Source organism: Gasterosteus aculeatus, chromosome 14 (assembly GCF_964276395.1).
Source record: "Gasterosteus aculeatus chromosome 14, fGasAcu3.hap1.1, whole genome shotgun sequence".
Taxonomy (NCBI): domain Eukaryota; kingdom Metazoa; phylum Chordata; class Actinopteri; order Perciformes; family Gasterosteidae; genus Gasterosteus; species Gasterosteus aculeatus.
Window position 1 is genome coordinate 1,923,024 of NC_135702.1, and position 25,792 is coordinate 1,948,815.

At 48.3% G+C, this 25,792-nt stretch overlaps 3 protein-coding genes and 1 long non-coding RNA gene across 19 annotated transcripts; all 4 read right to left on the reverse strand.

Moving 5' to 3' along the window:
- Positions 1–423: 423 nt before the first annotated feature.
- Positions 424–2,678, reverse strand: tmem150c (transmembrane protein 150C). 7 transcript variants are annotated; one of them, XM_078088793.1, is made up of 9 exons: positions 2,527–2,646; positions 2,108–2,221; positions 1,708–1,761; positions 1,587–1,619; positions 1,426–1,493; positions 1,226–1,353; positions 983–1,160; positions 789–847; positions 424–735 (listed from the first exon to the last, which is right to left on the reverse strand). In XM_078088793.1, exons 2-9 carry the CDS (start codon positions 2,218–2,220, stop codon positions 541–543), a joined length of 828 nt encoding a protein of 275 aa, XP_077944919.1. In that variant the 5' UTR covers position 2,221; positions 2,527–2,646; the 3' UTR covers positions 424–540. The 7 variants fall into 7 exon arrangements, with proteins under 7 accessions (XP_077944919.1, XP_077944920.1, XP_077944921.1 ...); XM_078088794.1 differs by having other exon boundaries at positions 424–847; positions 2,108–2,191; positions 2,527–2,678; XM_078088795.1 differs by having other exon boundaries at positions 424–847; positions 2,108–2,191; positions 2,439–2,664.
- A 261-nt stretch (positions 2,679–2,939) lies between these two features.
- Positions 2,940–14,779, reverse strand: sec31a (SEC31 homolog A, COPII coat complex component). 8 transcript variants are annotated; one of them, XM_040197333.2, is made up of 28 exons: positions 14,511–14,734; positions 13,469–13,548; positions 12,731–13,053; positions 12,539–12,634; positions 12,408–12,431; positions 11,912–12,052; positions 11,664–11,806; positions 11,467–11,566; positions 11,206–11,367; positions 10,841–10,993; positions 10,551–10,763; positions 10,397–10,471; positions 10,243–10,284; positions 9,568–9,825; positions 9,262–9,382; positions 8,837–9,015; positions 8,635–8,761; positions 8,400–8,545; positions 8,115–8,288; positions 7,605–7,811; positions 6,939–7,040; positions 6,503–6,608; positions 5,833–6,168; positions 5,311–5,366; positions 4,926–5,204; positions 4,637–4,756; positions 4,480–4,551; positions 2,940–4,340 (listed from the first exon to the last, which is right to left on the reverse strand). In XM_040197333.2, the coding sequence occupies exons 2-28, from the start codon at positions 13,545–13,547 to the stop codon at positions 4,161–4,163; spliced, it is 4,014 nt and encodes a 1,337-aa protein (XP_040053267.2). In that variant the 5' UTR covers position 13,548; positions 14,511–14,734; the 3' UTR covers positions 2,940–4,160. The 8 variants fall into 8 exon arrangements, with proteins under 8 accessions (XP_040053267.2, XP_040053268.2, XP_040053269.2 ...); XM_040197334.2 differs by lacking the exon at positions 12,408–12,431 and having other exon boundaries at positions 14,511–14,736; XM_040197335.2 differs by lacking the exon at positions 6,939–7,040.
- A 775-nt stretch (positions 14,780–15,554) lies between these two features.
- LOC144388304 (uncharacterized) lies at positions 15,555–16,639 on the reverse strand. Its single transcript, XR_013452627.1, has 3 exons — positions 16,435–16,639; positions 15,867–15,914; positions 15,555–15,668 (listed from the first exon to the last, which is right to left on the reverse strand). It is a non-coding gene; the product is annotated as an uncharacterized LOC144388304 (long non-coding RNA).
- Positions 16,640–17,276: 637 nt separating this feature from the next.
- Positions 17,277–25,001, reverse strand: lin54 (lin-54 DREAM MuvB core complex component). Of its 3 annotated transcripts, none has more exons than XM_040197370.2 (14): positions 24,861–25,001; positions 22,646–23,406; positions 21,535–21,646; positions 21,313–21,443; positions 21,024–21,179; positions 20,671–20,872; positions 20,521–20,588; positions 20,222–20,416; positions 20,031–20,122; positions 19,832–19,903; positions 19,648–19,750; positions 19,419–19,556; positions 19,127–19,329; positions 17,277–19,001 (listed from the first exon to the last, which is right to left on the reverse strand). In XM_040197370.2, exons 2-14 carry the CDS (start codon positions 23,384–23,386, stop codon positions 18,800–18,802), a joined length of 2,415 nt encoding a protein of 804 aa, XP_040053304.2. In that variant the 5' UTR covers positions 23,387–23,406; positions 24,861–25,001; the 3' UTR covers positions 17,277–18,799. The 3 variants fall into 3 exon arrangements, with proteins under 3 accessions (XP_040053304.2, XP_040053305.2, XP_077944910.1); XM_040197371.2 differs by having other exon boundaries at positions 24,665–24,980; XM_078088784.1 differs by having other exon boundaries at positions 19,419–19,750.
- Between the last annotated feature and the right edge of the window lie 791 nt (positions 25,002–25,792).

Genomic DNA, 25,792 nt, shown 5'->3' on the forward strand with positions numbered 1-25,792 from the left:
GGAAGCCGGAGAACCCGGAGAGAACCCACGCAGACACGGGGAGAACATGCAGACTCCACACAGAAAGGCCACTGGGCGGAATCGAACCCAGGACCTTCTTGCTGTGAGGCGACAGTGGTAACCACCACGCCACCGTGCCGCCCGTAAATATAGAGTTCCTTCAAGAAAACCTCCTCTGGAAATAAAGCCTTTAGGTTTTAACAAAATAAAGTATATCTAAAATCTAATCGTGGAGGAGAAACAATAGAAACACAAATATTTGGTTTCATCCAATTTTATGCTCTTTGCTTCTCAAATATATGCATCTTCTCTTCTAAGTACTTTTTTGAGCGAGACTTTTCTCCATTTTTAAACTCTTCAAAAAAGAATTTAAGTTTAAAATGTCAGTTGAATGATCCGATCTCTAATAATCACATGAGGCCGTTTTTATTAGAAAACCTGCTTTAATGACAAATCAGTTGATACGAGAGCTCGAAGATTGAAACACCATAAAACATTTTGCTGAATTTTCATTCATACTGGTCGTATTTGCATTTAGATTTATAGAACGTCTGCGTGTGGAGAAAACATGAACTCGGCTGATTTTCTGCCTGTAGATAAAAAGTGCGACATGAAGCGGTAACCATGGTGACAGTGAAACGGCCTCGGATGCAATAACTGCGTCTCCGTGGTCCCTACAGCCCGTCCGGTTGGTGCCGGGACGCCGAGCGCTCCGTGCACACCACCTGGAAGTGGCTGTGACGGAACTCGATGGCGAAGGTGGCGAGGAAGGCGAGGAAGAACATGACCAGCGCCCACTGGCACTGCGCCGCGTGCACGTGGAGCCCCTGAGCCATCAGCGAGAAGTCTGCCGCCGGAGAGTTAAGGGAGAGATCCTGCAGAGGAGCGACGATGGATACACAACACGACAAACTACACCACTAAAACGACCGGAAGAAAACTCCCAGCATGCAATTTTTAACCCCATCCCCTCAAAGGATACAGAGGATCATGCAGAGCGTGATGGAGCCGGACAACAGGAAGCGGAGGGCGGCGGCCTTCCTCCCCTCGTTCCTCAGGTTGACCCTCAGGGTGACGTAGGACTGGACCCAGCAGAACAGCGTCCCCAGGATGAACGTCAGGAAGGTGCCGAAGTTGTGCATCGTCTCCTCGGTGAAAAGCTGAAACCAAAACCAACCGTCAAATAGCCGCGTGCGCGCGTGCACGTAGCGCGTGTTCACGTCACCTGGAAGTTTCCCACGAGCGTCATCCCGAAGCAGCCGACGGAGAAAGCCGCCAGGCTGCCGACGTTCAGCCACTGTTTGTCCATCTTCTGCCTCAGCTGCAGGTACCTGAGGGCGGCGATGACGAACCCTGGAATGCGGATGGAAGATAAACAACAACAAACATCTGGCTGAAGTCAACACACCTGCATTGTAATCTCACCCACAAAGGACGCCAGGTTCATGACCTCGCTGAAGATGCAGCTGGCGGGTGGAAAGTTTCCTGCAATGCTGAAGACGAAGGAAACAGGACGACATTTTAAATTTGGCTCCTCCAAAATAAAGCAAAACTATGCTTTTTTTTTTTTTTGCATGATTGTGTACCTGATGTACGGAGGGTAAAAGGATCCATTGCCCCTGCAGAAAAAGGAAAGAAACAGAGTATTAATCCAAACATGAAGAAAAAAATCATCATATGCAATATTCTATATTGTTTAATCATTACCTGTATTTTGAGCCCAGCGGGACAATCTTCTCCTCATCGACAGCTAAAAAGTATCTGTTCAAATGCAACACATGCAAAGTAAATGTAAACACAGAAATCATTTACTGCCATCTTCTGTCGTTTCGTAGCCCTTTAAAGTCTCTTCATTCGGCCTCTTTCTGTAGTATTCTAGCATTTTTCTGCAGTCGTTGCTATGAGACATTTATAAGACGCTTTATGTCTCCTTGTGGTACATTTACGTCTCTTTGTGGTACCCACACAATTTTCATGTGTTTGACTCCCGTCCAAAGCGTCCTGGGCACAACACGTCCACACTGACACACCGGTTAAGAGATTAAACTGAACCCCACAGGAAACATAGGAAGCTCTGGATGTGCGTATTGTGTGTGGTGACACTCACACGGCCCACAGACCAGCAGCAGTGAGAAGAGAGTAGATGGGAGGTAGAAGAGCCCAGGGACTGCAGGTCCACATCCTGCCTCCTCTAAACACCACAGAAGAAGAGTCATGCATCCTTCGTTTAAAGAAACATGCCAAGATAAACAGGAAAGCAGCTTTAGCTTCACAACCTATTAGGTTTTTATGCATCAGTATTTCATATTTGGTCTCCTTTAAAGAACATACAAGATTTTTACAATGTATTTAACATCTTTCCTCCTTTAAGGAGCCGCTGTTTTCAATATGTACTTTAGAAACACCCTCAAAATGAAACTTGGGCCCGCAGAACTCACCTTTATAACACAGGTAGGAAACAGGTCATTCTAGTTGGTGCGTAAACATGTAATAACTGTCGCAAAGTGTCGGTACAAAAAGCCTCACCGGTCTCACGTGTTTCTTTTCCCGGGACGTAAACACCGTAAATCCAACTGCGTAATGTGCGCTACGGAACCGCCGTTTAAGGTGTAACGATGTCGTCGTTTCATTCAGCAGGTGAGAGACGACTTCAATTCAAGAGGCAGGTTTTCCGGTCTACTACCCTTCAAAGTAAAAGCCACTAATGTGAGAATACATTTATTTAAGTAAAAGCACGAGCACTACAGTGTGAACTTGATCTGTTACAAGTAAAAGTCCTGCATTTAAAATATTGTTTACAAAAGCAGAAGCATTAAAAGAATTTCAGAATCATACATTACTGGATTGTTAATGCATGTGGATCATTGGCGCATCGTGTCATGCACATTATATTTAAACTGTTATGAAAGCAAAAGTAATCAAAACGCAGCAACATCATGTTGTAAATAAATACTATTTATTGAAAATATTGCATGTAGTCGATCTTAAACAAAGACTTGTTTTCCTTTTATTAACAACAAACTACAGCCCTCATCATAGTTGGAATGAAAATCAAGTACAAGTCTACTTCCTGTTTGCTTCCGAGGTCAGATTAATTAGCCGTTAATTACCTCCAATGCGTCAAAGACGTCCGTTTAAACATGCATACTTTATATTCCATAAAAAGCAGTCTTTTTTTTAAAACTCCATTGCACTTTGCTGAGCCTCGTGATTACACTAAAAAAATAAACGATACAAAACTGAAATAAGACATGAAGCGTCTGCACGGCGTCTTGCATCGTCCCTCACGCCGGTTACATCGTGGTCCTTTGAGTCGTACGGAGTGACACCGGAGGTGAAAGTAAGCCGCTAACGGCAGAAAGAGGCAACAAAGTACCAACAAAAGACACATACGGTGCTTTTCTTTTTTAAAAGCCTCCTTTCGGCTGTAGTTGCCTGTGGGTGTGACTACTGGTTTAAAATAATGCCACGTTTTAAAAATAAAAAACACATTCTGCCCGGTTGTGTAATGTGACAATAAAGCATGTGTTTGTACTTTTAAAAAGGGAGGAATTCCCTGTAATCATGGATGATAAAAGGTAGCAGAGCATCGATGTAGTGCACAAACATTAAAAGACTATAAAACATTTTCTAAATGACTGTTTGCACGACGCCCTGCTGCTTAATGCCAAATGATTTGAGATGAGCGTTATTCTTTTATATATTTTGATCGTCTCAACAAGTAAATAGAAATACCCTTTAATTCCTGAATCTCCTGTAACTTTTCCTACTTAAGTTGTTCTCTAAATTCCATATTTATTCGAATTTCTTTGCGTATCAAATACACTTAAGCATTGCCTTCCTTAAATTTAGCACATTTTAAATTTGAATCTCTGATTACTTAAATTTGATTATGCTTCATTACATTAATTGCATATTCGATCAGTGTGACCTGTGGGACTGAGGCGGTGCTCTAATTCAACTCAATTCAATTCTAGTTCCTTTATGTTCTCAGAAGTCACTTTCACCGCCGGCCGACAGCTCGGCTCGCCGTCAGAGAACGCCAATGGCACGAGAGAAGAACTCGACAGGATTTTCATACATCTCGGAATACTTCGTCCAAAAAGAAGAGGAAAAAAAAATAATAATAAAGAAAGCAGCTCCCGAGCCGGGGAGGCCGCTCACACCCCCAGTTTGTTGGCCTGCGTCAGCACCACCTTGAGGACGGGCATGAAGGCCGACGTCTCGCTGAAGTTGCTGCTGCTGACGATGTGCGTGTGGATGTTGAGGCCCTCCGCGTAGGAGCGGGACTCCACGCTGCGGGCGATGCTGTGGAGGCCTCCCACAATGGCGGGAGAGAGCTGCGGGGAGCAAAACGGCGTTTAGGTTCATTGCTTATTCGCTGCAAATCAAGATGATGACGATGATGATGATTTGAATGCATTTTTTTGCCACTGAGGAACGCTCGCTATTTCCCCTCCGTCGGGGCGGGAGACTCACCGTCTGCTCCCGGAGTTTGTCGTAGAGCGCCTCGAGACGTTTGTTGGCGTCGTCAAGCTTCCTCTTAGTTTGCTGTGAGGAGAAGAAGAAACGATCACACATCTAACGCGAGGCGGCGGCGGCGGACTGGAGGTGGAGACAAAGCGAGCGGACTCACGGGGTCTGTGGCCACGGCCAAGCACTTCTGGATGAGCCCCTCGAACGTGCTCTTCAGGACCAGGTGCTCCTCGGGGATGGGCTTCTTCATGATCTTCTCCGCGGGGATGGACTGCAGAGGCTGGAAGTGTTCGCCAGGGCGAGAAGATGAAGGCTACGTCCACTTTACCACACTTTCATTAAAGCCTCGATTTCGGGGATAACTCAACGTGAATAAGGAACTACGTGGTATTCTCGACCTTTGCTAGCATCTATGTTCAATTGTTAATCCTGCATGTGCAGGTGTGTACCTGTATGACGTCTCCAGTGGGAGCTCCTGGTGCCCCCTCCATGCTGGTCGTGGGCATTGAAGGGTTCATGGTTGGAGGAGAGAGCTGCTGCTGTTGGTGGTGCTGTTGGTGCTGCTGCTGGTGGTGCTGTTGGTGCATGCCGGAGTAGGGGACCTGGGCTCCGTGTGGCCCCTGGCCCATCGCCTGAGGAGCCCCAGAGGGACCCTGCTGGGCGGCGCCCAGCGGCGCCATGATGGGAGCAGTGATGGGGGTCGGAGGGGTGTAGCTCACCGCAGCCGGCTGAAAGACGTCCCGTTTTATTTATTTATTATTTACATATATGTGTGTGTTTGTATCCAACGTGCAGCGTTCACACCGACAGACCGCAGAGCTGCAGCCGACTCACCTTCTTCTTCGAGGTTCTGTTCAGGGCCGGAGGATCATTCCAGCCGTTCTGAGGCCCTGAAGGGGAACAAAATAAAGTCCTTTCACTCATTCTCACACCACCGCATTGAAGTCTATTATGATGGGGAAAAGGGAAGTTCTGATTTAAAAAAAAACAACAAAAAAAAACATATATATATATATATATATATATATATATATATATATAAATAAAATATATAATTAAAAACATTTTTTTATATATATATTTATATCTATATTTTTATATATATATATATATATATATATATTTTTTTATGTGCGTTTCCCCCCAAAACATTTTTTTTTAAATAATTCTAACATTTTTTCTTTTTATAATTTTGCTGCTGTTATTTTCCCACACTGACACTAATATGTTGAATAAGTCCGTGTGGCGCTCGCAGCAGCGGGGCAGAGAGCGCCAGAGGGACCCCCCCCCCCCCCCCGTTTGGCCAACTAATGCGCCGCCGCCGAGAGTTTGTGAGCACTTTTCTTAGTTTTGTACCTGAGAATCCCACCGGTGGAGGAGGAGGCATGTAGGACACAGGAGATCCCGGCCCGCCATGCTGGAAAGACGCTCCGGAGGACGGAGGAGCGGAAAAGGAGAAGGAGGAGGAGGAAGAGGGGAGGAAAGGCGGATGGGAGGGAGGGGAGGAGGACGGGCACTGGCTGAGGGGAGGATGTCCGGGATAGACCGGAGATGTTGGCTGCGTGTACTGAGAGAGAAAGCCGGGCGGCTCTGCGGGAGGAGGAGCAGAGGAGGAGGAGGAGGAGTACTGAAGAGGCTGATAGACAGGACCCCCCCCAGCTGCAGGTGGGTACTGGCTGACCTGGGGGTACGCTGGGGGTCACACAGGTTACATGCGGTTAGTCGCCGTTGCATGTCACACTGACGGCGTCATGCAGCGTCACAGAACAGTGAAGATCATGCTGGAGATTTAAGTTCAGCTTCATATGAAGAAAATACAAACTCAAGTTATTCGTTCTCGTCTTCTGTTAGTGACGGAGCGCAGAAGAAGGATAAAACAAAAAAGGTTGCGTCTTTGTGTGCTAGTTCACAGACAAGTCTTTAAGTTTAACTTTTCTTTCTTTATACACACACTCGCACACTTTAAGGAGACAAAGTTGCTTAAGGTTTTCTTCCCATATTGAAGATTGTCCCGAGCTGCACTTACGCTGGTACTGGTGGGAGTACATGTACGCAGGGGTGGAGGAGGCAGGAGGTGCGGCGGCTGTGCAGGAGGGCGCCATCATCCCGTACACAGAGTTTGGAGGCTCCGCCTTTAAAAAAAACACACACACAAATACAGAGAACTGGTATTAACCGTCTGCACCACACATCGAGGAGGTCTGCAGCGTGGAACTCAGCATGCTTTTATTACCCACAATCCTTTGCGCAGCAGATATAAGCGAGCGAGGGGGTCAAAGGGACGAGTAAGCAGCGTATCCAGAACGAGACTAAGAGTAAAAAGAGAATCAACAGGAAGCGTCGCAGCCACAGAGGACGCCACCTGTGACTGATCCCATCAACGGAGACGCCCGTGGCTAAAGGCGGCGTGCGTGCGTGCGTGCGTGCGTGCGTGCGGGGGTCTGGGTGGGCGGTCAGTGTACCTGCTGCTCTGAGGCTCTGCCTCCTTGAAGAGGAGGAGGGACATTGGGGAGGGCTGTGGGAGTCTGGTTACTCCAGGAGGTGACAGTGGACGCAGCCCTCACCTGAAGCACATAGAGACACACGGCACAAACCAATGATGGCCGCCGCATAGGGGAGGGGGGGGGGGGACGGGGGGGGGGTACCAAATACACCGCAATGCACACACACACACACGTGGGACCAGAGCCAGGGTTCAAATTACACAAACGTTTGGGTAGTGAGATTTTTCCGGGCATGCAGCCGCTTCACATCCCGTCGTTCGGGAACAATTCAATGAGGAATCAGCGTGTGATTTGAACCCGAGCCGGAGGGGACGGACACAACAGCAGCGAGGTGGTTTCACCGTATGAGAGGGGGAAAATTTGATCACATTTACATCCACGACAAGTTTCCGATACATCCGATGAAGATGTGCAGCAGAAAGAGTCCGTCACCGGCGACTGGCTGCAAACGCTGGAGGTTTTTAAAGAGACGCCTTGTTATTCTAACCAGCCGCTTCCTGTATGTTTTCACAAGGCTAAGATGTGGGAACCCAATGGGCGGAGCGTGACCTGTAGATGCTGGTTAATGGAAGGAAACATCTGCAGAAGGAGATGAAAGCACGTGTGGAAGTCAGAGGAACATACTGGCTGGTAGTACTGCGGCTGTGCCGGGGCGGAGGCAGCGGGCGGAGCCGCTGCGGCGGGCGGAGGCACCGCGGCGGGCTGGACGGGGGCGAACTGATGCCGGGGCTGAGTCGGAGCTCTCTGGGTTTGTACCGGAGCGGCAGCAGCCGGAGCCGCTCGCTGCCCGAGAGCCCGGCCGAGGCGGTCGCGAAGCTGCTGTACGGTGGCCTGTCAAGGTCAAAAGGAGAACATAGTCCGACTTCAACGGTTAGCAGACAACGCTACATTGTGAAGATCAAAGCTGAGGGGAATGCGGCTGAAGGAGCTAGTTAATGCTAGCTGTTAGCTAGTTAGTTATTTAGCAAACTAATTAGCTATCTAGTTAGCTTAAAAACAGCATAGCAACATTATTTCTGCTAAAAAGGGAGCTAGATTCCCGCTCAGTAACACTTTGGTGCGTTAAAGTCCCAAACAGTTATTCAGAGTTCGGCTCCAGTTCGGGTCCAGTCCGGGTCCAAGTGTGTCACGTACCTGGCCGGCGTCGTCGGGCAGGTAGGTGATGGCGGTGGACAGGCTGCCCTGCGAGGCCAGCAGGTTGGCGTACTGGCTCATCTTCTCGGCCAGCAGGATGCCGATAGCAGCGGGACCGGAGCGCTGGGTCTGCTCCACCGCACGCCGCAGCACCACCACCTTCTCCACCAGGTCCTGGCGGGGTGGGAACAGGGGTCACATTAGCAAAAACTAGCACACTAGCAAAAAAAAAATGGACAGAGATGATGCCCTAAAAAGGTGTCCAAGGTTTTTCATGAGACGCACCTGGAGGGAGAGTGGACAGTGTGCGTCCTGCGCGGCGGTCCAGCAGGACACTAGTTTCTCCACGTTTCCAGCACAGATGTAACTCAGACAGGCCTGGGCTCGCAGGTGGGCGTCCTGTGCGGCCTCCAGCCGGCCCCCGAGAAGGTCTGACGAGCGGGACGAGTTCGGTCAGAGTGAACAAATTCACAGATGAGACGTTAAACCAAGTTTAATTAAACTTTGTCCTTGAACTCACCGCAGAGGGTAGAGAACTCCTCGGGCTGAGCGTAGGTCATGACCGCCGCCAGAGCCTCCTTCCAGTTCTGCAGGTCACACGTCTTCAGGATGTCGTGCCAGTCTTTCATCACCACCGCGCTGATCAGCTGCAGGGACAAAGCGGTCAGTTGCATCATCGCTGAAAATAACTTCATCAAACAACAACAACAACAACAACTCACCTTTGTGATCTTGCTGTGTGTCTTTGTAAAATACTTCTTCTGGGTTTTCTCCAGGAGCTCGGACCCGCCGGCGATGGCCAGGATGATGCTGTCTGCCATGCGGTTGTCATGGAGACAGAGCTCCACAGCTCCCTCGAAGTCTCCGGTCAGCAGGGCCTGCGTGATGAGCCCGTCCACATCTTGCAGAAAAAATTAAATAAAAAGTTAAACCCCCCGATTACCATTAAAAACACACCAAAAAGAACATTTTACAACATGACGGAATCTCACACAAGGAGACATTTTTACTGAATGAAACCGAACGGCATCACCATGCAAGCCGATGCGCCGTTAGCAGTTAGCTCTGTTATGTGGCAACGCAGGACTGTGTTGCTCACCGGCTGCTGACCGCTCAGTGCGGAAACAACTCGCTGTGACGTCGTTACCTTGACCGACGCTGAGACTGACTCCTTCCGTCTGTGCCGGAGTCGGCGCCGGAGCCGGAGCCGGATCCTCCGAGTCCTCGGGAGGACTGTGCTCCTCCTCCACTGGCGCCGCCGCATCCTCCTGGGAGCACCAGAGAAACACATTTTCAGCGTTCTGTTGGAACGTTGACTTATGCACAGGGTCAGTCTATTGCTGTTTGCTTTACTCTTCGTCTGTACATTTTGTTTGCATGACCTTTGTGTGTCAACTGTGGTGCGGAGGGACTTTTAACAGATGAAACAGGAGTTTCAGTGATGACGGTGTACCTCCTCCTCCAAGGGGATCTCCTCCGCCTCCTCCGCTGCTTCCTCCTCTGGTGGAACCGGGTCCACCTTCTCCTCCGGTCCGCTCGGAGGAGCCTCTTCTGGGTCTTCAGCCTCAGGCTCGGAGTCCAGCCCCCCCGCGGCCGCCGGCTGAAGGTTTGCAGCGGCGATCACGTCGAAGGCCGCCTCGGGGGAGTCGGCGGGCGGCGCGATGCTGAGTTCAGGTAGCGGCTGCAGGCAGATCGCAGCGGGAACCTCCGCCTGAATGTTGAGGGGAGATTTAGGTCAAAGGAACATTTAACCCTGACGTGGAGCTTGTCCTGAGCTTCTCAGCAGCTACAGAACCATTTGAAGTAGACTAGCAGCCAATAATTGACAAGTTGAAACTATTTTAATAATAATAAAAAGTCATTTTTAGGCGCTTAAATATAATATATGTCAATTTTCTTCTTTTCTCGGTTTTATACCAAAACAACAGACACGACCCGCTTAAGTCTCTGCTTGAGTTCAGATAATAAATGTTGTTTTATGTGGATTTATCTCACACACATATGAGTTTAGGAAGCTACGCTAGCCGTCTCTTTACGAACATATTCTGACTGGATTCATAATTAACGGACGGATACGAGACGGGGGTCCATCTTCTCCAGAGTAACTATTTAGATTAAACGCTCTCACCTGCGGAGGATCAGCGGCCTTTTCCTCCAGAGCTGCTGAAATCTGACCACAAAATACAAATTACACATGTATCATGAGATCTGACTCACTCATATATATATATATATATATATATATATATATATATATATATATTAGTGATAGGGTCGCTCACCTTTAACGCTAGATCCTCTTTGTTGTAGCCCAAAAGTTCCAGATATTTGCTGCGGACATCGCTTTCAAAATTGGCCTGAAAACCAAATAACACAACATTACTTAGTGAAATGTTTTACTTTTGGGAGGAAGGGTCTTCTTCTGGAGTTCCGCACCTTGAGGAAGGACCAGAGAGTCTTTTCGAACTCGTTCTCGGCCACGTCGATCTTCTCCTGGCAGAAGCCCACGAAGCTGCCGGCGCTCAGCGTGGCCTGCAGCCGGTCCGAGCGCTGCAAGAAGGCCGTCTCCGTGACGACCTGGCTGACGTGCACCACGTGCGACGGGGGCTGCTGCTTGGTGTTCTCCAAAGACACCAGCTTCCCACCGAACTGAACCAGAGGGGGGGGGGGTTAAACCAGCAGGAACAGTAATAACTACATTTTTAAAAAGACCCCGGGGGACTCACGGCGAACGAGGCTCCGACGGGTCGCCGGATCCACTTGGGGGGCTTCTTCAGCGGGTTGACGGTCAGCGGCGGGGCGGCCGTCTGGGGCAGCTGCAGCGGGGGCAGAGTCTGCCCGGTGCCGAAGGGATCCATGTTCCCAAACGAGTTGCTGATCTGTATCAAAAGAGACAAAGTTCCGGATGGAGAGAAAGAAAAAGGAAGCATGCACAACATCTAAAAACAGCTGCAAAATATCAATTCATGCAAATATTAAAGCTTCAATCACTGCGGTTATTAACATTAGTCAGAATGTTTCTATTGTCATTCTGATCTTATTGGTGTTGCTGTGTATGTTGTGTTGATGGATTCTGTTCCGATCCTCTCACCTGGTCGGCGTGCCTCTGGCTCTGCGCCTGGTTGGTTCCTCCCATGATGGAGTAGATGTCGATGTGTCCGTCGAAGCTGGCGGCCGACAGCACCGCGGGGTTCCTGGGGCACCACTGGATGTCAAAGCACCACTGGCTGCTGGTGGGCAACTCGTACAGCACCTGTTGGGGGGGGGGTTACTTTTAGCTACATCCACGGACCCCATCAGGAGGAAAATGACGACGGCGGCACTCTGGTCTCTTTTCACAGCGGACTTGTACCTCGGCCGTGTTTGGGTTCCAGCACAGAATCCTGTTGTCCTTCCCGCAGCTCAGCAGCAGCTCGGGATCCGCCAAGCTCCAGTCGATGGAGAGGACGCCTCTGTTTGTGGACAACAGGACGGTTACGTCTTCGAAAGGCCACAGGCCGGTTACAAGAGTCACGCCGCGCCGGCGCCGAATTGATGGGCCGTGTTTACCGGGTGTGGTTCTCTAAAATCTTGAAAGGAGAGGTAGCGAAACGCAGGTCCCACATCTGGATGACCGGCATCCGGTCGTCCTCCGACGACAAGACCAGCTGAGTGGCGACTTCCGGGTTCCACGCCAGACCGGAGCAATGCATCTAAACAACAACAACAACAACAACAACAGAGAGGACGTGTGAGCGGGCGGACAGCAGCGGAGGAGGAGGAGTCGACCGAACCCGGGAGCGGAGGCAGCGACGTACTCGGTTGCTGTGGTCGCTGACTTTGATGATGAGGTCGTTCTTGCGCAGGTCCCACACCGAGGCTCGGCCACTCGGGCTGGCCGAGGCCAGGATGTGCTGCACCTGTCGGTTCCACGAGACGCAGCCGATGTCCTCCAGGGGCTGCCAGACAGAAAGCACGAGCTCTCCTCATCACAACGCGTGCAAACTGCAGGACGGTGCTCATTGCGCTTTGAGAAATGCGAACTTGATCGAAAAATAAAAAGCACTCCAATGATTCAGAAAAAGAAGAACGTCATGTTTTGACAGAAGAAAGGATCCATCGATCGATCACCCAGATTTCTCTTCAGGTCAGAGATTAAGGTTCCGTTTGCCTTCATATTTATTGTGATTATTATCTACCCAAGATCTTCCTCATTCGTCAGTGTTTTGGTTCATTTCATTAAAAGAAGAAGATGTTTGATTGAATCTTAAGTAAAGAGGTAGTATTATTAGGAAGGTAGGAAGTATTGTTTACCTTTTGTTCGATCATGTCAAGTGTCTTCATTGTTTCATGTGTTGATTGTAAAAATGTTATTATGCAGAAAAGTTATTTCATGATGGTGGTAAATAATACGATATATTGATGACAGAGTGAGAGAAACTGACCTGAGTCTTCGGTCCCGGAGTCATCGGAGAGCCAAAGTTGTTCATGTCCCAGATGTAGATTTCAGACTCGTTCCCACCGGATGCAAACAGGTTGTTCTGCAGCACAGACAACAAAACGGCTTAATGAGCCTGCGCATTTCTTTAGCTGCACGCACACGACATTTGAGGCGAGGGGGGTCGACCGGATCTCACCTGGAAGGGGTTGACGTCGAGCGCCCTCACCGGCCCCGTGTGCTTCTCGCTCTCGGCGATGATCACGTCGGTCTCCCCCGCCATGATCTTGGCGGGGTCGTACAGGATCACGTTGCCGTTCTCCCCCCCGGCGATCAGGACCCCGGACGGGTGGCCGTCCGAGTCCATCCCATAGGGACCCCACACCAGTTTGTGGTATCTGTGAGAGGAGGAGAGGCTGCCGCATGACTTCATGTCCAGAGACGGCTCCGTCAGGTCCAGCTCGAAGAACTCCAGGGAGGCGTTGGTGCTGAAGGAGGCATCCAGCTGCTGGGCTGATGTTCCTGTAGAGAGAAGACGGGAAGTTTTAGGGCGTACGCCGCCCTCACTCATCCAACTTCTAAATACCACACATAAGAATGCTCACCTGAGGAGTAACAAGGGCACTAAAACAAGCAAACTATTTTAAAGAAATAGTTTTATTGAGACAGTAAGACGCTCTTCTGCAGAAACACGTGATTATAATGTTTGAAAGGGTCCATTTTATTTGACAGAAACCCTTAATAATTAGGGAGTAGATGTAAAGTTAAAAAGGGCTGAAAGTCTAAACTGTTGCTCTTGTACCTTCACACACTTTGTACCAAAACTACACAAATTGTTTTCCTTTTGTTGTTGTGTGTGATACGGTAAAATAAGACACACAATTGTTCCTGAGAGTTACTCAACGTCCAGTGAGAGCCGTGCAGGTGAGGCTCTTACCTGTCGCAAGGTAGATGGGGTGTTGCTGTGCAGGACTCCAGCTCTGGATGGCCGTGCGGTTGATCTCTTTAAGTTTCATCCTGCAGAAAAAAACAAAACCAGGTGGAACATTTACTTTGTGGCTTCTGGAGGCATCGCAGCGGATTCCACAGCACGTGTTGAAGTTATTCCAACGTACGCCGTCATGTATTTAGTACGCAACCCCCTCTTTGTTGACCTGCCGCTGTGTCCTTGTTAAGCAGTGTGGTAACATGAGGAACAATATTGCAGTAGAAAGACACACGTTTTGAAACAAACCCACTTCATTTGCCAACGCAGAAACAGGGGTTTGTTGCATCTCTTCGATTGTAACAGAAGGAACAACTTTCAATGTAGACGTGCATGTAGACCAAGCCTAAAGTACTACAGCGCTGTCATAAATCCTACATTCACAAAGGTTATAATGTTCAATATTGCACATTTTGAAGGACGTCTGTGGTGCTTCTGAATTACAACAAAACAAACAGAGGGTCTGAATCCACCATCATCACTGATGCAAACTGCAGACAGAGTGCAAATAGATGAAACTAGCCGGTGCACGTGGAGCTTCCTGCATGTCGCGGGTCGTGTTCACACCTTTGTGTTGCGCTTCATCGCCACTGAGCCCCGCTGCTGTAATGAGGACACAAAAGGGCCCAACGGCACTTTGACCCCGCCGCCCAGAATCACGCCCGCGTCGCTTTGTTCAGGCTCTGGGGAAAGAGAATTCTTCCGATGGTTCACGTTGTGTTAAAACTTAAAAGCAGAGGAGGAGCTAGCGGCGTGCTAACAGCTGACACAACAACCGAAAGCCCCGCGGCGACGACATTGGCGAGTGACAGGCGACGAATGGGCGGAAAACCGCCTGCGGTTCTGTCACTTTATCTGTAAATGCTTCACTAGAAAAATGTACAACGCGTCCTGCGGCTGCAGAGGAGGCGGGGGGGTCGCTCTGGTCTGCTAGCTGCCTGCTGAAGACGTGACAGTTACACACGGGTCTGATTCCTTCACTAAAGCCGCTTACCTGCCCTTCTTTCGCTGCGTCTCACGTGAACACGGACACGCACTAGGTGGCGAACACTCCTCCGCCCGGGCAGGTTCCCTGTTCGGTTCTGCGTTGTGGACGTCGTCCGTAGAGAAACTCGAGCGGAAGGAGGCTACCGGGTACCGGCTACAGGCTCCACGTCCCCACTGGTCTCCATCAACGTGGCACTAGGAGCCGTCTCCTCCTGCCACGAAGAAGAGGAACAGCTTCCGGGGGGGGACGTACGCGCTGCTAGCTCTGCTAGCATGCTAGCTGACAGTTGTACATGCTACACGCCGTAGCTCGTATACAATACTTATGAACATGGTAAATATAATAGAAATATAATAACGAATTAACGGCAGGCCGGTTTTGATGTTAAGGGTATAAACTGCGAGCAATGTTAGCTATAGTTTTCCCTGCTAGCATGCAGACTAGCTTTACGTCTACAATTTTAGCATGCTAACTTAATTAACATGGTCTCCACCGCCTACAAGCTAACTATAGCTAGCTAAGCCCTGCTAGCATGCCAAGTATTCAAACTTCTAATTTATATATTAACGTTAGATCAAACGTATTCCCAAGCAAAATCCGAATCAACTGGAAGAACTGACTTCCAGACCGACTGACTGAATATTTTACATCCAAATAATTATATATATATATATATATATATTTTAGTGGACATTACTTTATTTCCTAAATTCAACATGTAATTTACTTACATATATGATCAACAATCCCCAAGGTCAACGGTTATTGTGTTGATATAAAACCAGTGCATTCATGCAGCATACTTAACACTAATAACACAGTAATTCCACATCAATAAAAATAATTAAATTGTAGGACAATACAAGTATAAAGTGATGTAATGTGGACGTCACCTCACAAAAAAAAGAAAACGGTACAATATTTGCTACTGAAATGTTAGTTGGCTTCTAATGGAGATGCTAATAAAAATACCGTAACATTTTATGTATACAAGCTACAAAGCCTTAATCTCAGTTGAATGGATGCACTCCACAAAACACACATCAACGCCTCTTTAATTTGTATTTATTTGGTGATGAATGACTTCAAATAGAGAAAGACAAAACCAGTTTATGTAGATGTAGCCGTGTGGAGAACTCTCCCTTTTACTTCAGCAGGGTGACCCTGAAACAAGAATGCAGATGTTAGTCTCACAACAGCAGCACCAGCATCTCCATATGGAAAGTTAGTGCCAAAACCCTCATTCAACGTCTCATGAATAATCTCCCCCACACATGTGAATGGGTCAGATGGGTAGTGATTGTTATAATCATTGGGACGGCCTCTCACTTCACTAAACCACAAGAGAGCTGCAGCACATACATGCGTCTCAGGTCCGCGTTTCACTGGAACGGAGCTTCTTCGGCTGATCTACGAAAACACGTGAAACAGAATAAAAGTGCAAGTTAGATGGTGAGAACAGCAGAAAACGACAACCAGCGGGACCGCAGCGCGTAAGCGGGACGGAAGAGATGCGGATTGAGTTTCAGAAAATGTTTGAGTCGATTGAATACTGATCCGTTTTACACTTAAACAACCACATTTTAGCTGGAGTTTGGTGAGGCGGCCACGTGGTCGGCGGCTCGCAGCGGCTCGTGTGACGTCTGGAGCTAATTACACCAATTCACCACTGTAGTAGATGCATGAAGTATTGAATCGAATCAAGTCAATTAAAGTATTTAACAAAACTTAATGTCAGCCTGGAGATTAATAAAGTATATATCGATTTATCTCAGGTGCAGATATTCAATATCAGCGAAACCTCATTAAAAGTTATAATCATCATCATCACAAGAGAAGCGCGAGAAACCTCTGCGACCAAAAATAGTAATCATGCAAAACCTTTTATACAACACTTTTAAACAGAATATAAATAATCATATTATCTTACATCTGGGCGAGGACCTCCGCGTGCTACTTCTCTCCATTTGTAACTGCGTTCTTCTTCTTTGGTGGAATTTAAGATCTCATAAGGATCACTAGGTGCATTACCGCCACCTGGCGGGTCGGTCGGTCTCTCTCACACACACACGCTACATATACCGGAGGTGGAGGGCTCCCGAAAGAGGACGCGACCTTGTAGAATTGCTGGTGCCTCACACTCCGCCCCCACGTCCTAAAGCTGTATGTGCACTGCTGCGACCTTTGCACTGCCCAGAAGGGGCCGACCCAGATGTGTGCCCGCTTCGGGGCCCCCGCTGAGCTGCACAGCGACCAAGGGCGGAACTTTGAGTCCAAGGTCTTCAGCGAGGTTTGCAGGAGTCCAGCCGACGCACACCTGCTGCCCTCATGTTCGGGCGAGAACTACGGACCCCGGTCGAAGTTTATGTGTTCTTCTAGGTTCTGTTGTGCTCAAATGTTACTGTTAGTTTTACTGTGTAAGAGCGTGGGCACCATGACCCAACTTAGTATGGCTGTGGGTGAAGTTGTGTGTTCAAAGCCTTAATATAGTGTCTATCTTCTGGGGTCTTGTGGCGTACAAGACACAGGAAAGGCAGTGAAAGTAATTCAAGTCTCCGGTCTCATTCATCTGGCCAAGCTCGCCACAATGATATAATATATTCATTACATATTATATAATGGGTGAACTTTGTGCTGATTTAGTGAGCGTCAGCACGGTGATCTGAGACGTTTAACATGTGACAGATTGCCTCACAGAACAAGTCATTATAACCATATAGCCATTATGACGCTGATATGATGGAAGTAAATTAAAAAGGAAAACAGACACCGTTTCAGCTTTAAAACAATTATATAGTTTAATCACTGTTCCAGAGTTGGGGGGGGGCACACGTTTACACCAACACTGCTGTGGTTAGTAAACGTGTGGCTGAAGAGCTGGCATGGCTGGTTTAAAGTACAGGAGCAGACATTATAAATTAATTTGTGTAAACAAAATTAACTACATGGGTGAACATTAAACAAATACAACAAACAAACAAAAACAACTTAAAGGGATAGTTGTGCCTTTTTATATAATCATTATTTTACATATTACTGTTAAATTTGTTTAGAAATGCAAATATTAGTCCCACCACAAATGCATGTTCATGTGCCATCGGCAGAAAGAAAGAGAAGCACACTGTCCTACCCAGAATGCACTTTTTTTCTTGCATATTTGGACATTTTAGAGTAACACTGGTTCCCGACAAGAAGTCTCAGACATTTTCCACAGCAGATATTCTGAAGCGTCATAGAAGGAAAAGCACCAATGCAAATTACATCGACAATGATTCTGCTGGGTTTGGAGCCTCTGAACACCGGATGATACACACTTATGTTCTAAATCCGCCTCTGAGCTGAAGGATCCGACATGAACTTTCACCAATGTGTTCACGTTTTGTCTTCTTTGATTCTCACTGGTTTGGAATCAAATAGCAAAAGACAACGCTATCATTTCAAACATCTGAGGATGATGTGATCGATAAGTGAGTTTCATTTAATTCATGTTGGACTCCAAATAAGAACCAGAAAGGCCAGATGTTCACAAAGACCTCGGGCCGTAAAAGATAATGTTATTAATCCCCTCTTGTGCTTTTCCTGCTGTGAAACGTCAGAATGGAACTCATGAGACCCGGCGTGTGAAACCTGCTGGGGTCCACGGACCTGCAGGCAGGACCATCGGCAGACGATCTTTACTGGTTCCCCCAGCGTTGGGTTTTTAGGGTACAGCAGGCGGGTGAGCAGTGGATAATAAATTACGTGTGTACTCATTTTCATTCAATAAATTTAGCCTCGGTTAATAATTAAGAGCTCGCAGCACTATACGCTGCATATTGATACGTGACAAAATAAATATTTAAAAAAAGATCCTTTTTGTCTACTTTAACCTGAAATGGTTACATAAAAGTTACACGTGTGTGTGTGAGGGGGGGGGGGAGCTAAAAGAAAATAGAATAAAATGGAAGAAGACAAACAGATTTGAAAGAGCCCTGTGAGGAAATGAAGTGACTCGCTCGCTCCCTCTTGTCCATCACAGCCAGGTGATTGGGTCGGTGGGGGTGGGCTCTCTGGGGGGTGGGCGGGGCCTTCAGCTTCTGAAGGTCCTTCAGAGGCGACGAGCTCCGTCCGTTTGTCCCAGACATCTGTTCCATGTTTATTACTCCGAGGAAGAGACTCTACTTTCAGGCCTGGCCGTTCTGCCTTTTGTTGCCGTCTCCCTGCAGGACGGAGACGCCGCAGGTTGTCTCTGTGCCTCTCTCCGCCCCCCCCCACACACCCCCACAGCGGGGTTAAGTCCAGGGGCAGACATGGAGCTAGCAGTTGATGGAGGCGCAGTCGGCTTTGGCTTTCCCCGCCGAGTTGATTATCCTCATGAGGCAGTGTCCGAACTCCTCCAGGATCATCCTCTCCGCCTCCACCTGAGGCTGGTGAGTCTGCTCCGCCTTCTTGGCCTGCTCCAGCAGACACTCGCACGTGGCCTCCAGCACCTCCTTCGTTACAAAAGTGTACGGCAACCTGCGGGGCAGGGGGGGGCAAAGCACAACGTCATCAGCAAACTGATATTCAGAATACGTTATACGTTTACACAGCCCGGCAAAGAGGTGAAGTATTAACACAAATAGTTTGTAGAGTCACCGTACCTCCCGCCCCCGCTGGAGATGACGGGCGTCGTCCTCATCAGCAGGTCGGAGATCTGCGACGACAGCTTGGTCTTGGCGGCGGTCTGCTGCTGCACCCTCACCTCCGCCGCGTCCGCCAGGTGCATCAGCGTCTTCCTCTCCGGGCTCTCCTCGAAGTTCTTGCAGCCGATGCACTTGCAGATGGACGAGCACATGATCTTCGCCTTCGGGGAGGTGGAACAGAGGAAACGTGTTAAAAAAAGCGGGAGGAGGCGCAGGGAGGGCGTCCGGGCGGCGTGAAGGGAGGACCAACCTCGTAGCACTCGCAGTAGTTCTTCAGGCAGCCCGACCGCTTGCAGTTGCACCCTTTGCTGTGCCGGCGGTCCGACTCGCCCTGCTTGCCTTTGCCGATCTTCGGTTTGAAGGCCTCCGGGTTTCTGTCCAGACACGTCTGTGAAAAGAAAAGGCGCAGCTGTAACTTTGACCCGTCGGTGTGGCTGGAGATCGCGGCGTCCCCCCCCCCCCCCCCCCCGCTCCCTCACCTTGATGGCTTTGAGTCGCTCCGTTTCGTGCTCCAGGTTGTTGAAGCAGTTGTTGCAGTTGCAGTTGTTGCAGAACTCTCCGTTTGCGAAGCAGTCGCAGTACCTGCGGGCGGAGAGAGGACGAGTCAGCGGCCCCCACCGGACCCTCCAACACACAACAGACACCATCAAAGGCCGCACTTACAGCTTCAGACACTGCGACTTGGTGCAGTTGCACGGCTTCCTCGGCCTCGAGGTCGTCTCCGCTGGCGACAAGCTGCGAGCCAATCAACGTATTACGGAGGTTACAGTCAAGTCAAAGCACGTTCAACCAATCGGGGGCACCAGAAGAGTTTAAAATATTAGAGCAAACTGTTGGGCAGATAAGAAGGGCCCCCCGTTACCCGTTGAGTGGCAGTCGGGCCTGCGTCTGGACGCCGGCGGGCGCTGGGAAAGTGGAGCTGCTGGCGAGGGTGACGAAAGGCGTCTGCTGGAGCTACAGGAGAGAAAGACATCAGAACACACTGAACATCAACGAGCAACAAACACACACACACACACACACACACACACATGTTGTGCAGCTGCTACTAACCTGCGTGACGTACTGCGCCGGCACGACCGCGTAGCCCACGTTCCCTCCCCCCGGCGCCGGGGCCAGGACGGTGCCCGGGGGGAGGTTGGTGAAGTTGGGCTGGATCTGCGGGAGCGGCGTCGCCGGCATGATGAGGCGCTGCTGCGTCTGAGCCGTGGTCACCACCGCGCCCGAGGTCAAGGGCTTCGGCGCCATCTGCAGGAAATAAATCAGTCAAAAAATGATTTGATGAAACACGTTGGCTTAATTTGCCGTGTTCAAAGCCGTGACCCTGCATGAGACACGGAAGCAGCTGCTACCTGTTTGACGGGCTGCGCCGGGACGACAGACATGCGGGCCGCTCCGGTGCCGACCACCATGGGTTTGGCTGCGGGACGTCAAGACACATTGAGTTGCAGCAAAGGACCCCCTCCCCCGTTGGCACCGGTATAAAACCATGAGAAGGTCACCTGTCTGCAGGGAGCTGGTACTGGGACCGCTGGGATGCCCCAAGCTGCTGGCCGTGGTCGACGTGACGAGGCGGACGTAGTGGAACCTGCTGCCCGGGACCTGGATCTGCTGCACGTTGGGCTGGGAGCCCAGCGGGATGATGGTCTTGAACTGGGAGCCGCCGACTCCTCCCATGGTCACAGACTGCACTGGTTTGATGTTCTGAAAACGTTTCAATGGTCGAGTTAAATCTCCACATTTGAAAAGTACTTTTATAGAAAGTCACATTGAGAAATCTTGTGCAAATAAATGTTGCCCGCTTTCTTTCACAAAGGTTACTGCGTGCATTCTGGAGGAAAGCAGGACATCCCACCTGGGCCGTGTTCTGGCCGGTGGCCAGCTTGACCGGGGATCCAGATGTAGACTGCTGGACCGTGAGGATCTGCTGGCCGAGTGCCACGTTGACGGGCAGCGTCATCGACTTCTGAGTGGCGTTGGAGGTCGGGGACGCCACGGACACCACCGTCACCTGGGAAAGTATAATAATATAAAACATCACGTTAAACGTTTACAAACTGGAGGCTTAAACGACAACACGCGTCACTCTGATCCACAAGACGATTCCTCATCTAGGACGTGTGTGTGTGTGTGTGGAGCTTCACCTTGCTGGGACTCTTCAGGGGGGAAATGGCGATCTTTTTGCCGGAGATACTCTGCATGTTGGAGTTGAGCGTCTCAGACAGAGTGATGGTCCTCGAGGGAATCCCCGGGGAGGTCTGAGTCAGGACCCGACCTGAGCGCACAGGGAGCAAGAGCCTCAGAGATCAGCTGAGTTCAGACCGCTGCCGGCGTGCAATGGTCCCACCACAGCAACATGAACTCACCGGTGATGACGGGGGACACCGAGGTCTGAGGACTGAGACCTTTGCTGTTGACCGTTTTGGTGATGATATACTTGATGGGTGCAGCTGAGGATACGGGGGTCTTTGTAGCAATCTGTGGAGGGATTCATTAAGGTTCATGTGCAAATAATTCATACACTCAAATAAATGTCGCTGGGAATGTTCGACCCGAAGATGGTGTGATGCAACGCCAGCTTGTAAGTACAAGTTTACACACAAACTGTAGTGACTTAAACATCAGACAAAAAAAACAAACAGATCCCTGTCAGAAAATACTGTTTCATACTCGTTTATCTGCCTGCCAAGAAGTTTAAGGACTTAGAGGAACAAAATGGGTGATTGTTCTGTTCAAAAAAAGAAAACCTACACAAAAGGTTTGCGCTATTTAAAAATATACTTTTGTCCCACTTTGTCAATAAGAAAGCAAACGGATACCCGACATAACATGCATATTTATATTTAAAATATCTACATACCTAAGAATTACATAATAAACATATTTAGAATATTCATTGACATCCGAGAAAGAAATGAATGGACAGTCGATGGTTTTTCATTGCCGTTATTGTTACGATTGCCTTGTCCTCTAAGATCTATGGTGTATATGCCTCAAATACTCACTTCTTTTGATATTAACATCCTAGCAGAACTCCTTTGTCCACCTCATAATGTAGTACTCACTAGAAAATACAATCACCTTTGACTTATTGAACGTATCGACTTTACTTTAATCAATGTACATATTCTCAGGTTTATCATTATTGCTTTTTTGGATAAAGCTCCTATTTAAGATGTTTCCATCTTTGTGCATGTTTATCAAACAGTATCTTGTCGTCAGGCCTCAACGGCAGAATGACAACGCGTAAACGGGGGGGTGCTGATTATTTACTTGTCTGGTCCATAAAGTACAATACTGATATTACTATAATGATTCATCTCTTCTTCAAACACCAAACTATGCTTTGTAAATAGTTTGTTAACCAAGCTAAGAGTAGCAACAGAAATGTCTTTAACACAAATATCTGGCAAGTTATCGAACGCTTCAAACAAACAATAAAATAAATGCACTGTAATACAAAAGAACCAGGGTTACCTGTACGGCCTTCAGCTGCTGGCCCTGTAATGTGGTCAACTGGTTCCCAGCGCTCCCCACCACCTGCTTCAGCTCCGACCTCCCACCAATAGTCACCACTTTAAACTGCGGCGCTTGAGACTTGTGGTCTCCTAAAGTCTGTGAGACGCCCGGCTTGCCGCCCGCTACCTGCAACATTATCGGCTGCCCCGACTTTCCTATGGTCGTCACCAAAAGTTTCTGTCCTTCCTGCTTGAAGACCTGCGGCTGGCTGCCAATGGACTTGGCTGCTTCTGTGGCTTGAGCCGAGGCCACCTTGTTGAGAATGATCTGGTGGTTGGCGGCGGAGATGGTGAACGGAGGCGTGAGCCTCTGCAGCCCCATCGTAGAGATACTAGTCCCGCTCAAACTATCTGTGGTTTTAGTCGCGGCGAGGGAAGTAACCATTGCTGGCTTGAGGGTGAGAAGGGACGACGTGCTGGAAATGGAGATGGGAAGCTGACTTGCGGTGCTGATGCTGAGTGTGGCTCCTGAGGAGGTGGGAGGAGCCTTCGCGTGTTCCGCCGAAGTGGCATCCGAACAGAGGCTCAAATGTTCCGAGGCCGCGGGAGTATCCGTTTCCATGGGAACCGGCGTGTCATCGCTGGGCTGTGACTGGACCGCGCCGCCGCCTGGCTGGGAGGGAGGGAGGTCCTCGATGGCCTCGGTGTCCATGATCTCATCAGGAAGGAGGCTGTTGAGCTCCGGCGACACCACATCCATGCTGGCAAAGTCTCGGCTCTCTGTCAACGACAAAAGAGTAAGGAAATGATCGTGAAAACGTTTTTGTTTTTCAGATGAACACATTAAAAACAGGGTGTCTTTATTTTGAAACATAAATTATATCAACCAGATGTGGGACAGTTTTACAGCAATAAACACAATTTACAATAAAGTGTTTTTTATTACTTTGTACTGTTTTCGATTTGTTCTACATAACTAATAAATATGTACAACTGGCAAATGAGTCACGTTTGAGTTCCACTAATGTTTGCCACATTATTGTCCTGCTGCACACTTATATGTGTGGTTTAGTGGATATTAATCCACTAAACGGACATTATGAACACACAAACACACAAACTAACATATCCAGACACCAAACAGATTATTTGTTTTAAATGACAAAAATCGAAAGTGGTCCCATTTGTTGCAAAGAGTGAGAAGAAAAGGAGAAAGACGAGATGTTACTGGCTGCGTTACTATTTCAGGCCGGGTTGGATTTCGAAAGATCCGCCATTTTTACCTCGTCATCAACTCTGTTAGCTCCCCGGCTAACAGTGAGCACTGAATGCCACTTTGTATGACTTACATGGAGCTGAAATAATACAATGAAATGCACTTCTCCACAGGGAGAGAGGACCGCTAGCATACACGGGGGCTGAAATAAATACCCGGTGGTCGCCGTGCGCCATTAGCAAGAAACAAACTCTTTGAGCAGACAACGTAAACAATGCTAGCTTTCAATAATTCCTGCTGTCACTTGAGACATCCGTCGGGATTAAATCACTTGAGCTCCAACAATGCACTTCAACCTGCTTCGCCGGTGCGTGCGACGTGGGGCCCGTACGGCCGGTGCTCCGAGGGGCCACTGGTCAGCTTAGCACGGCCTACCGGTTATACTGTTATTTTAGACCAAGTCGAAATAAACTTACGAGATCATTTTCTAAACTAAACAACAGAGGAAGGTTGGCGTGAATATGACGTTTATGTTTAAGCAGCTACACGCACAATAAAGCAGTTAACGTTAACTTGTGCTCGTTGTGTTTTGACAGCACAAACAGACACACACATAAGACTCTTTAATTAACTCTCAATACGCTTTTCCGCTATTAGCTTTTAACTTTAAATTATCGAACACTGTCACTTAGCATAATAATAGCCCCCGAAATGTCATTAAAATGTCGGTGAGTACACGCCGAACTTTGTGTCAGCTCGCAGGTTTGTGTAACGACTCAGTACCAGAGGACATCCACATTCAACCCCCGACATCATCCTCACCGTGAGCCCCTTGGACGCAGCCCGGCGGGCACGGACAACTGTACTAGCAAACTCTCTGAGCTCGCTAGCCGCAGCTAGCTAGCACAACATTATATCTCAAACATTCAACACACTCGGTGGAAAACAAGTGCGCGGCCGGCTGCCGGACGCGGAGCGGCGACCCGCGGAACCGGTCGAAAAAATAAGTCCCGCTCACCCGCAGATGTTGACGCTGGGCGACGGTTTCAGATAAAACGAGCAAAGGGAAAAAGGCGATTGTTCAAAATACCGCGCCGAGCGCCATTCCTCCCTGACATTTCACGAGTAGGCCACGCCCTCCGCGTCCCACGTCACTGCTACGTAACACTTAAAGGTGCAGTACAAAAACTCTCCCATAACAATATTCACATGAAATATGAAAGTATTTAATATTATTAATTATTAAGTCAATATAAAAATATAATAGTTAAAGTAGAATGATTCTTTACTGTACAGACTATTATTTAAAACACTGATACTGCATACAAACAATCCTAAGAAGAAGGCAGAAACCTTACGACAAGCAGTCCTTTCCTATTTTTCATGTCAAAAGCTCCTATTTACATACATTTGTATACCAACGAATTTGCTCTGGTATATTGTTAGTAGAGCTCAAAGCATCAACAGGGGAAAGATTCCCATAATGATGCACACTTCTGGTTGGATGTTAAACTGCATTTCGTTGCCTCAGTACAGTACTTGTACCCTGTGCAATGACAATAAAGTTGAATCTAATCTATTCTAATCTAAACTTGTCAAGTGACAAGTGACTTCCAGTTTACCTTCCGCACTTTAATGAACAGTATTATAATCTATTGTGCTAACATTGAAGAATAAGAACATTACAAAACCAAAAGATAATAAAGTATCTATTCTTTCCTTTTTCTTATTGATGTACAAACATATATTTGTAAGTATTTTACAATAAGTACTCAAGTATGTAGGGCTACTTTTATCATACAAAGAATAAATCTCTTTCTAATGATTATTATGAAATCAAAATTCTATATTTCCAAACTTAAATAAAAAACAATAGCGAATGAAATCAAATCTCATTAATTTAATAGATCCCCTCTGGGTGAGGGCTGTGCTTAAACACACATGTTTTTG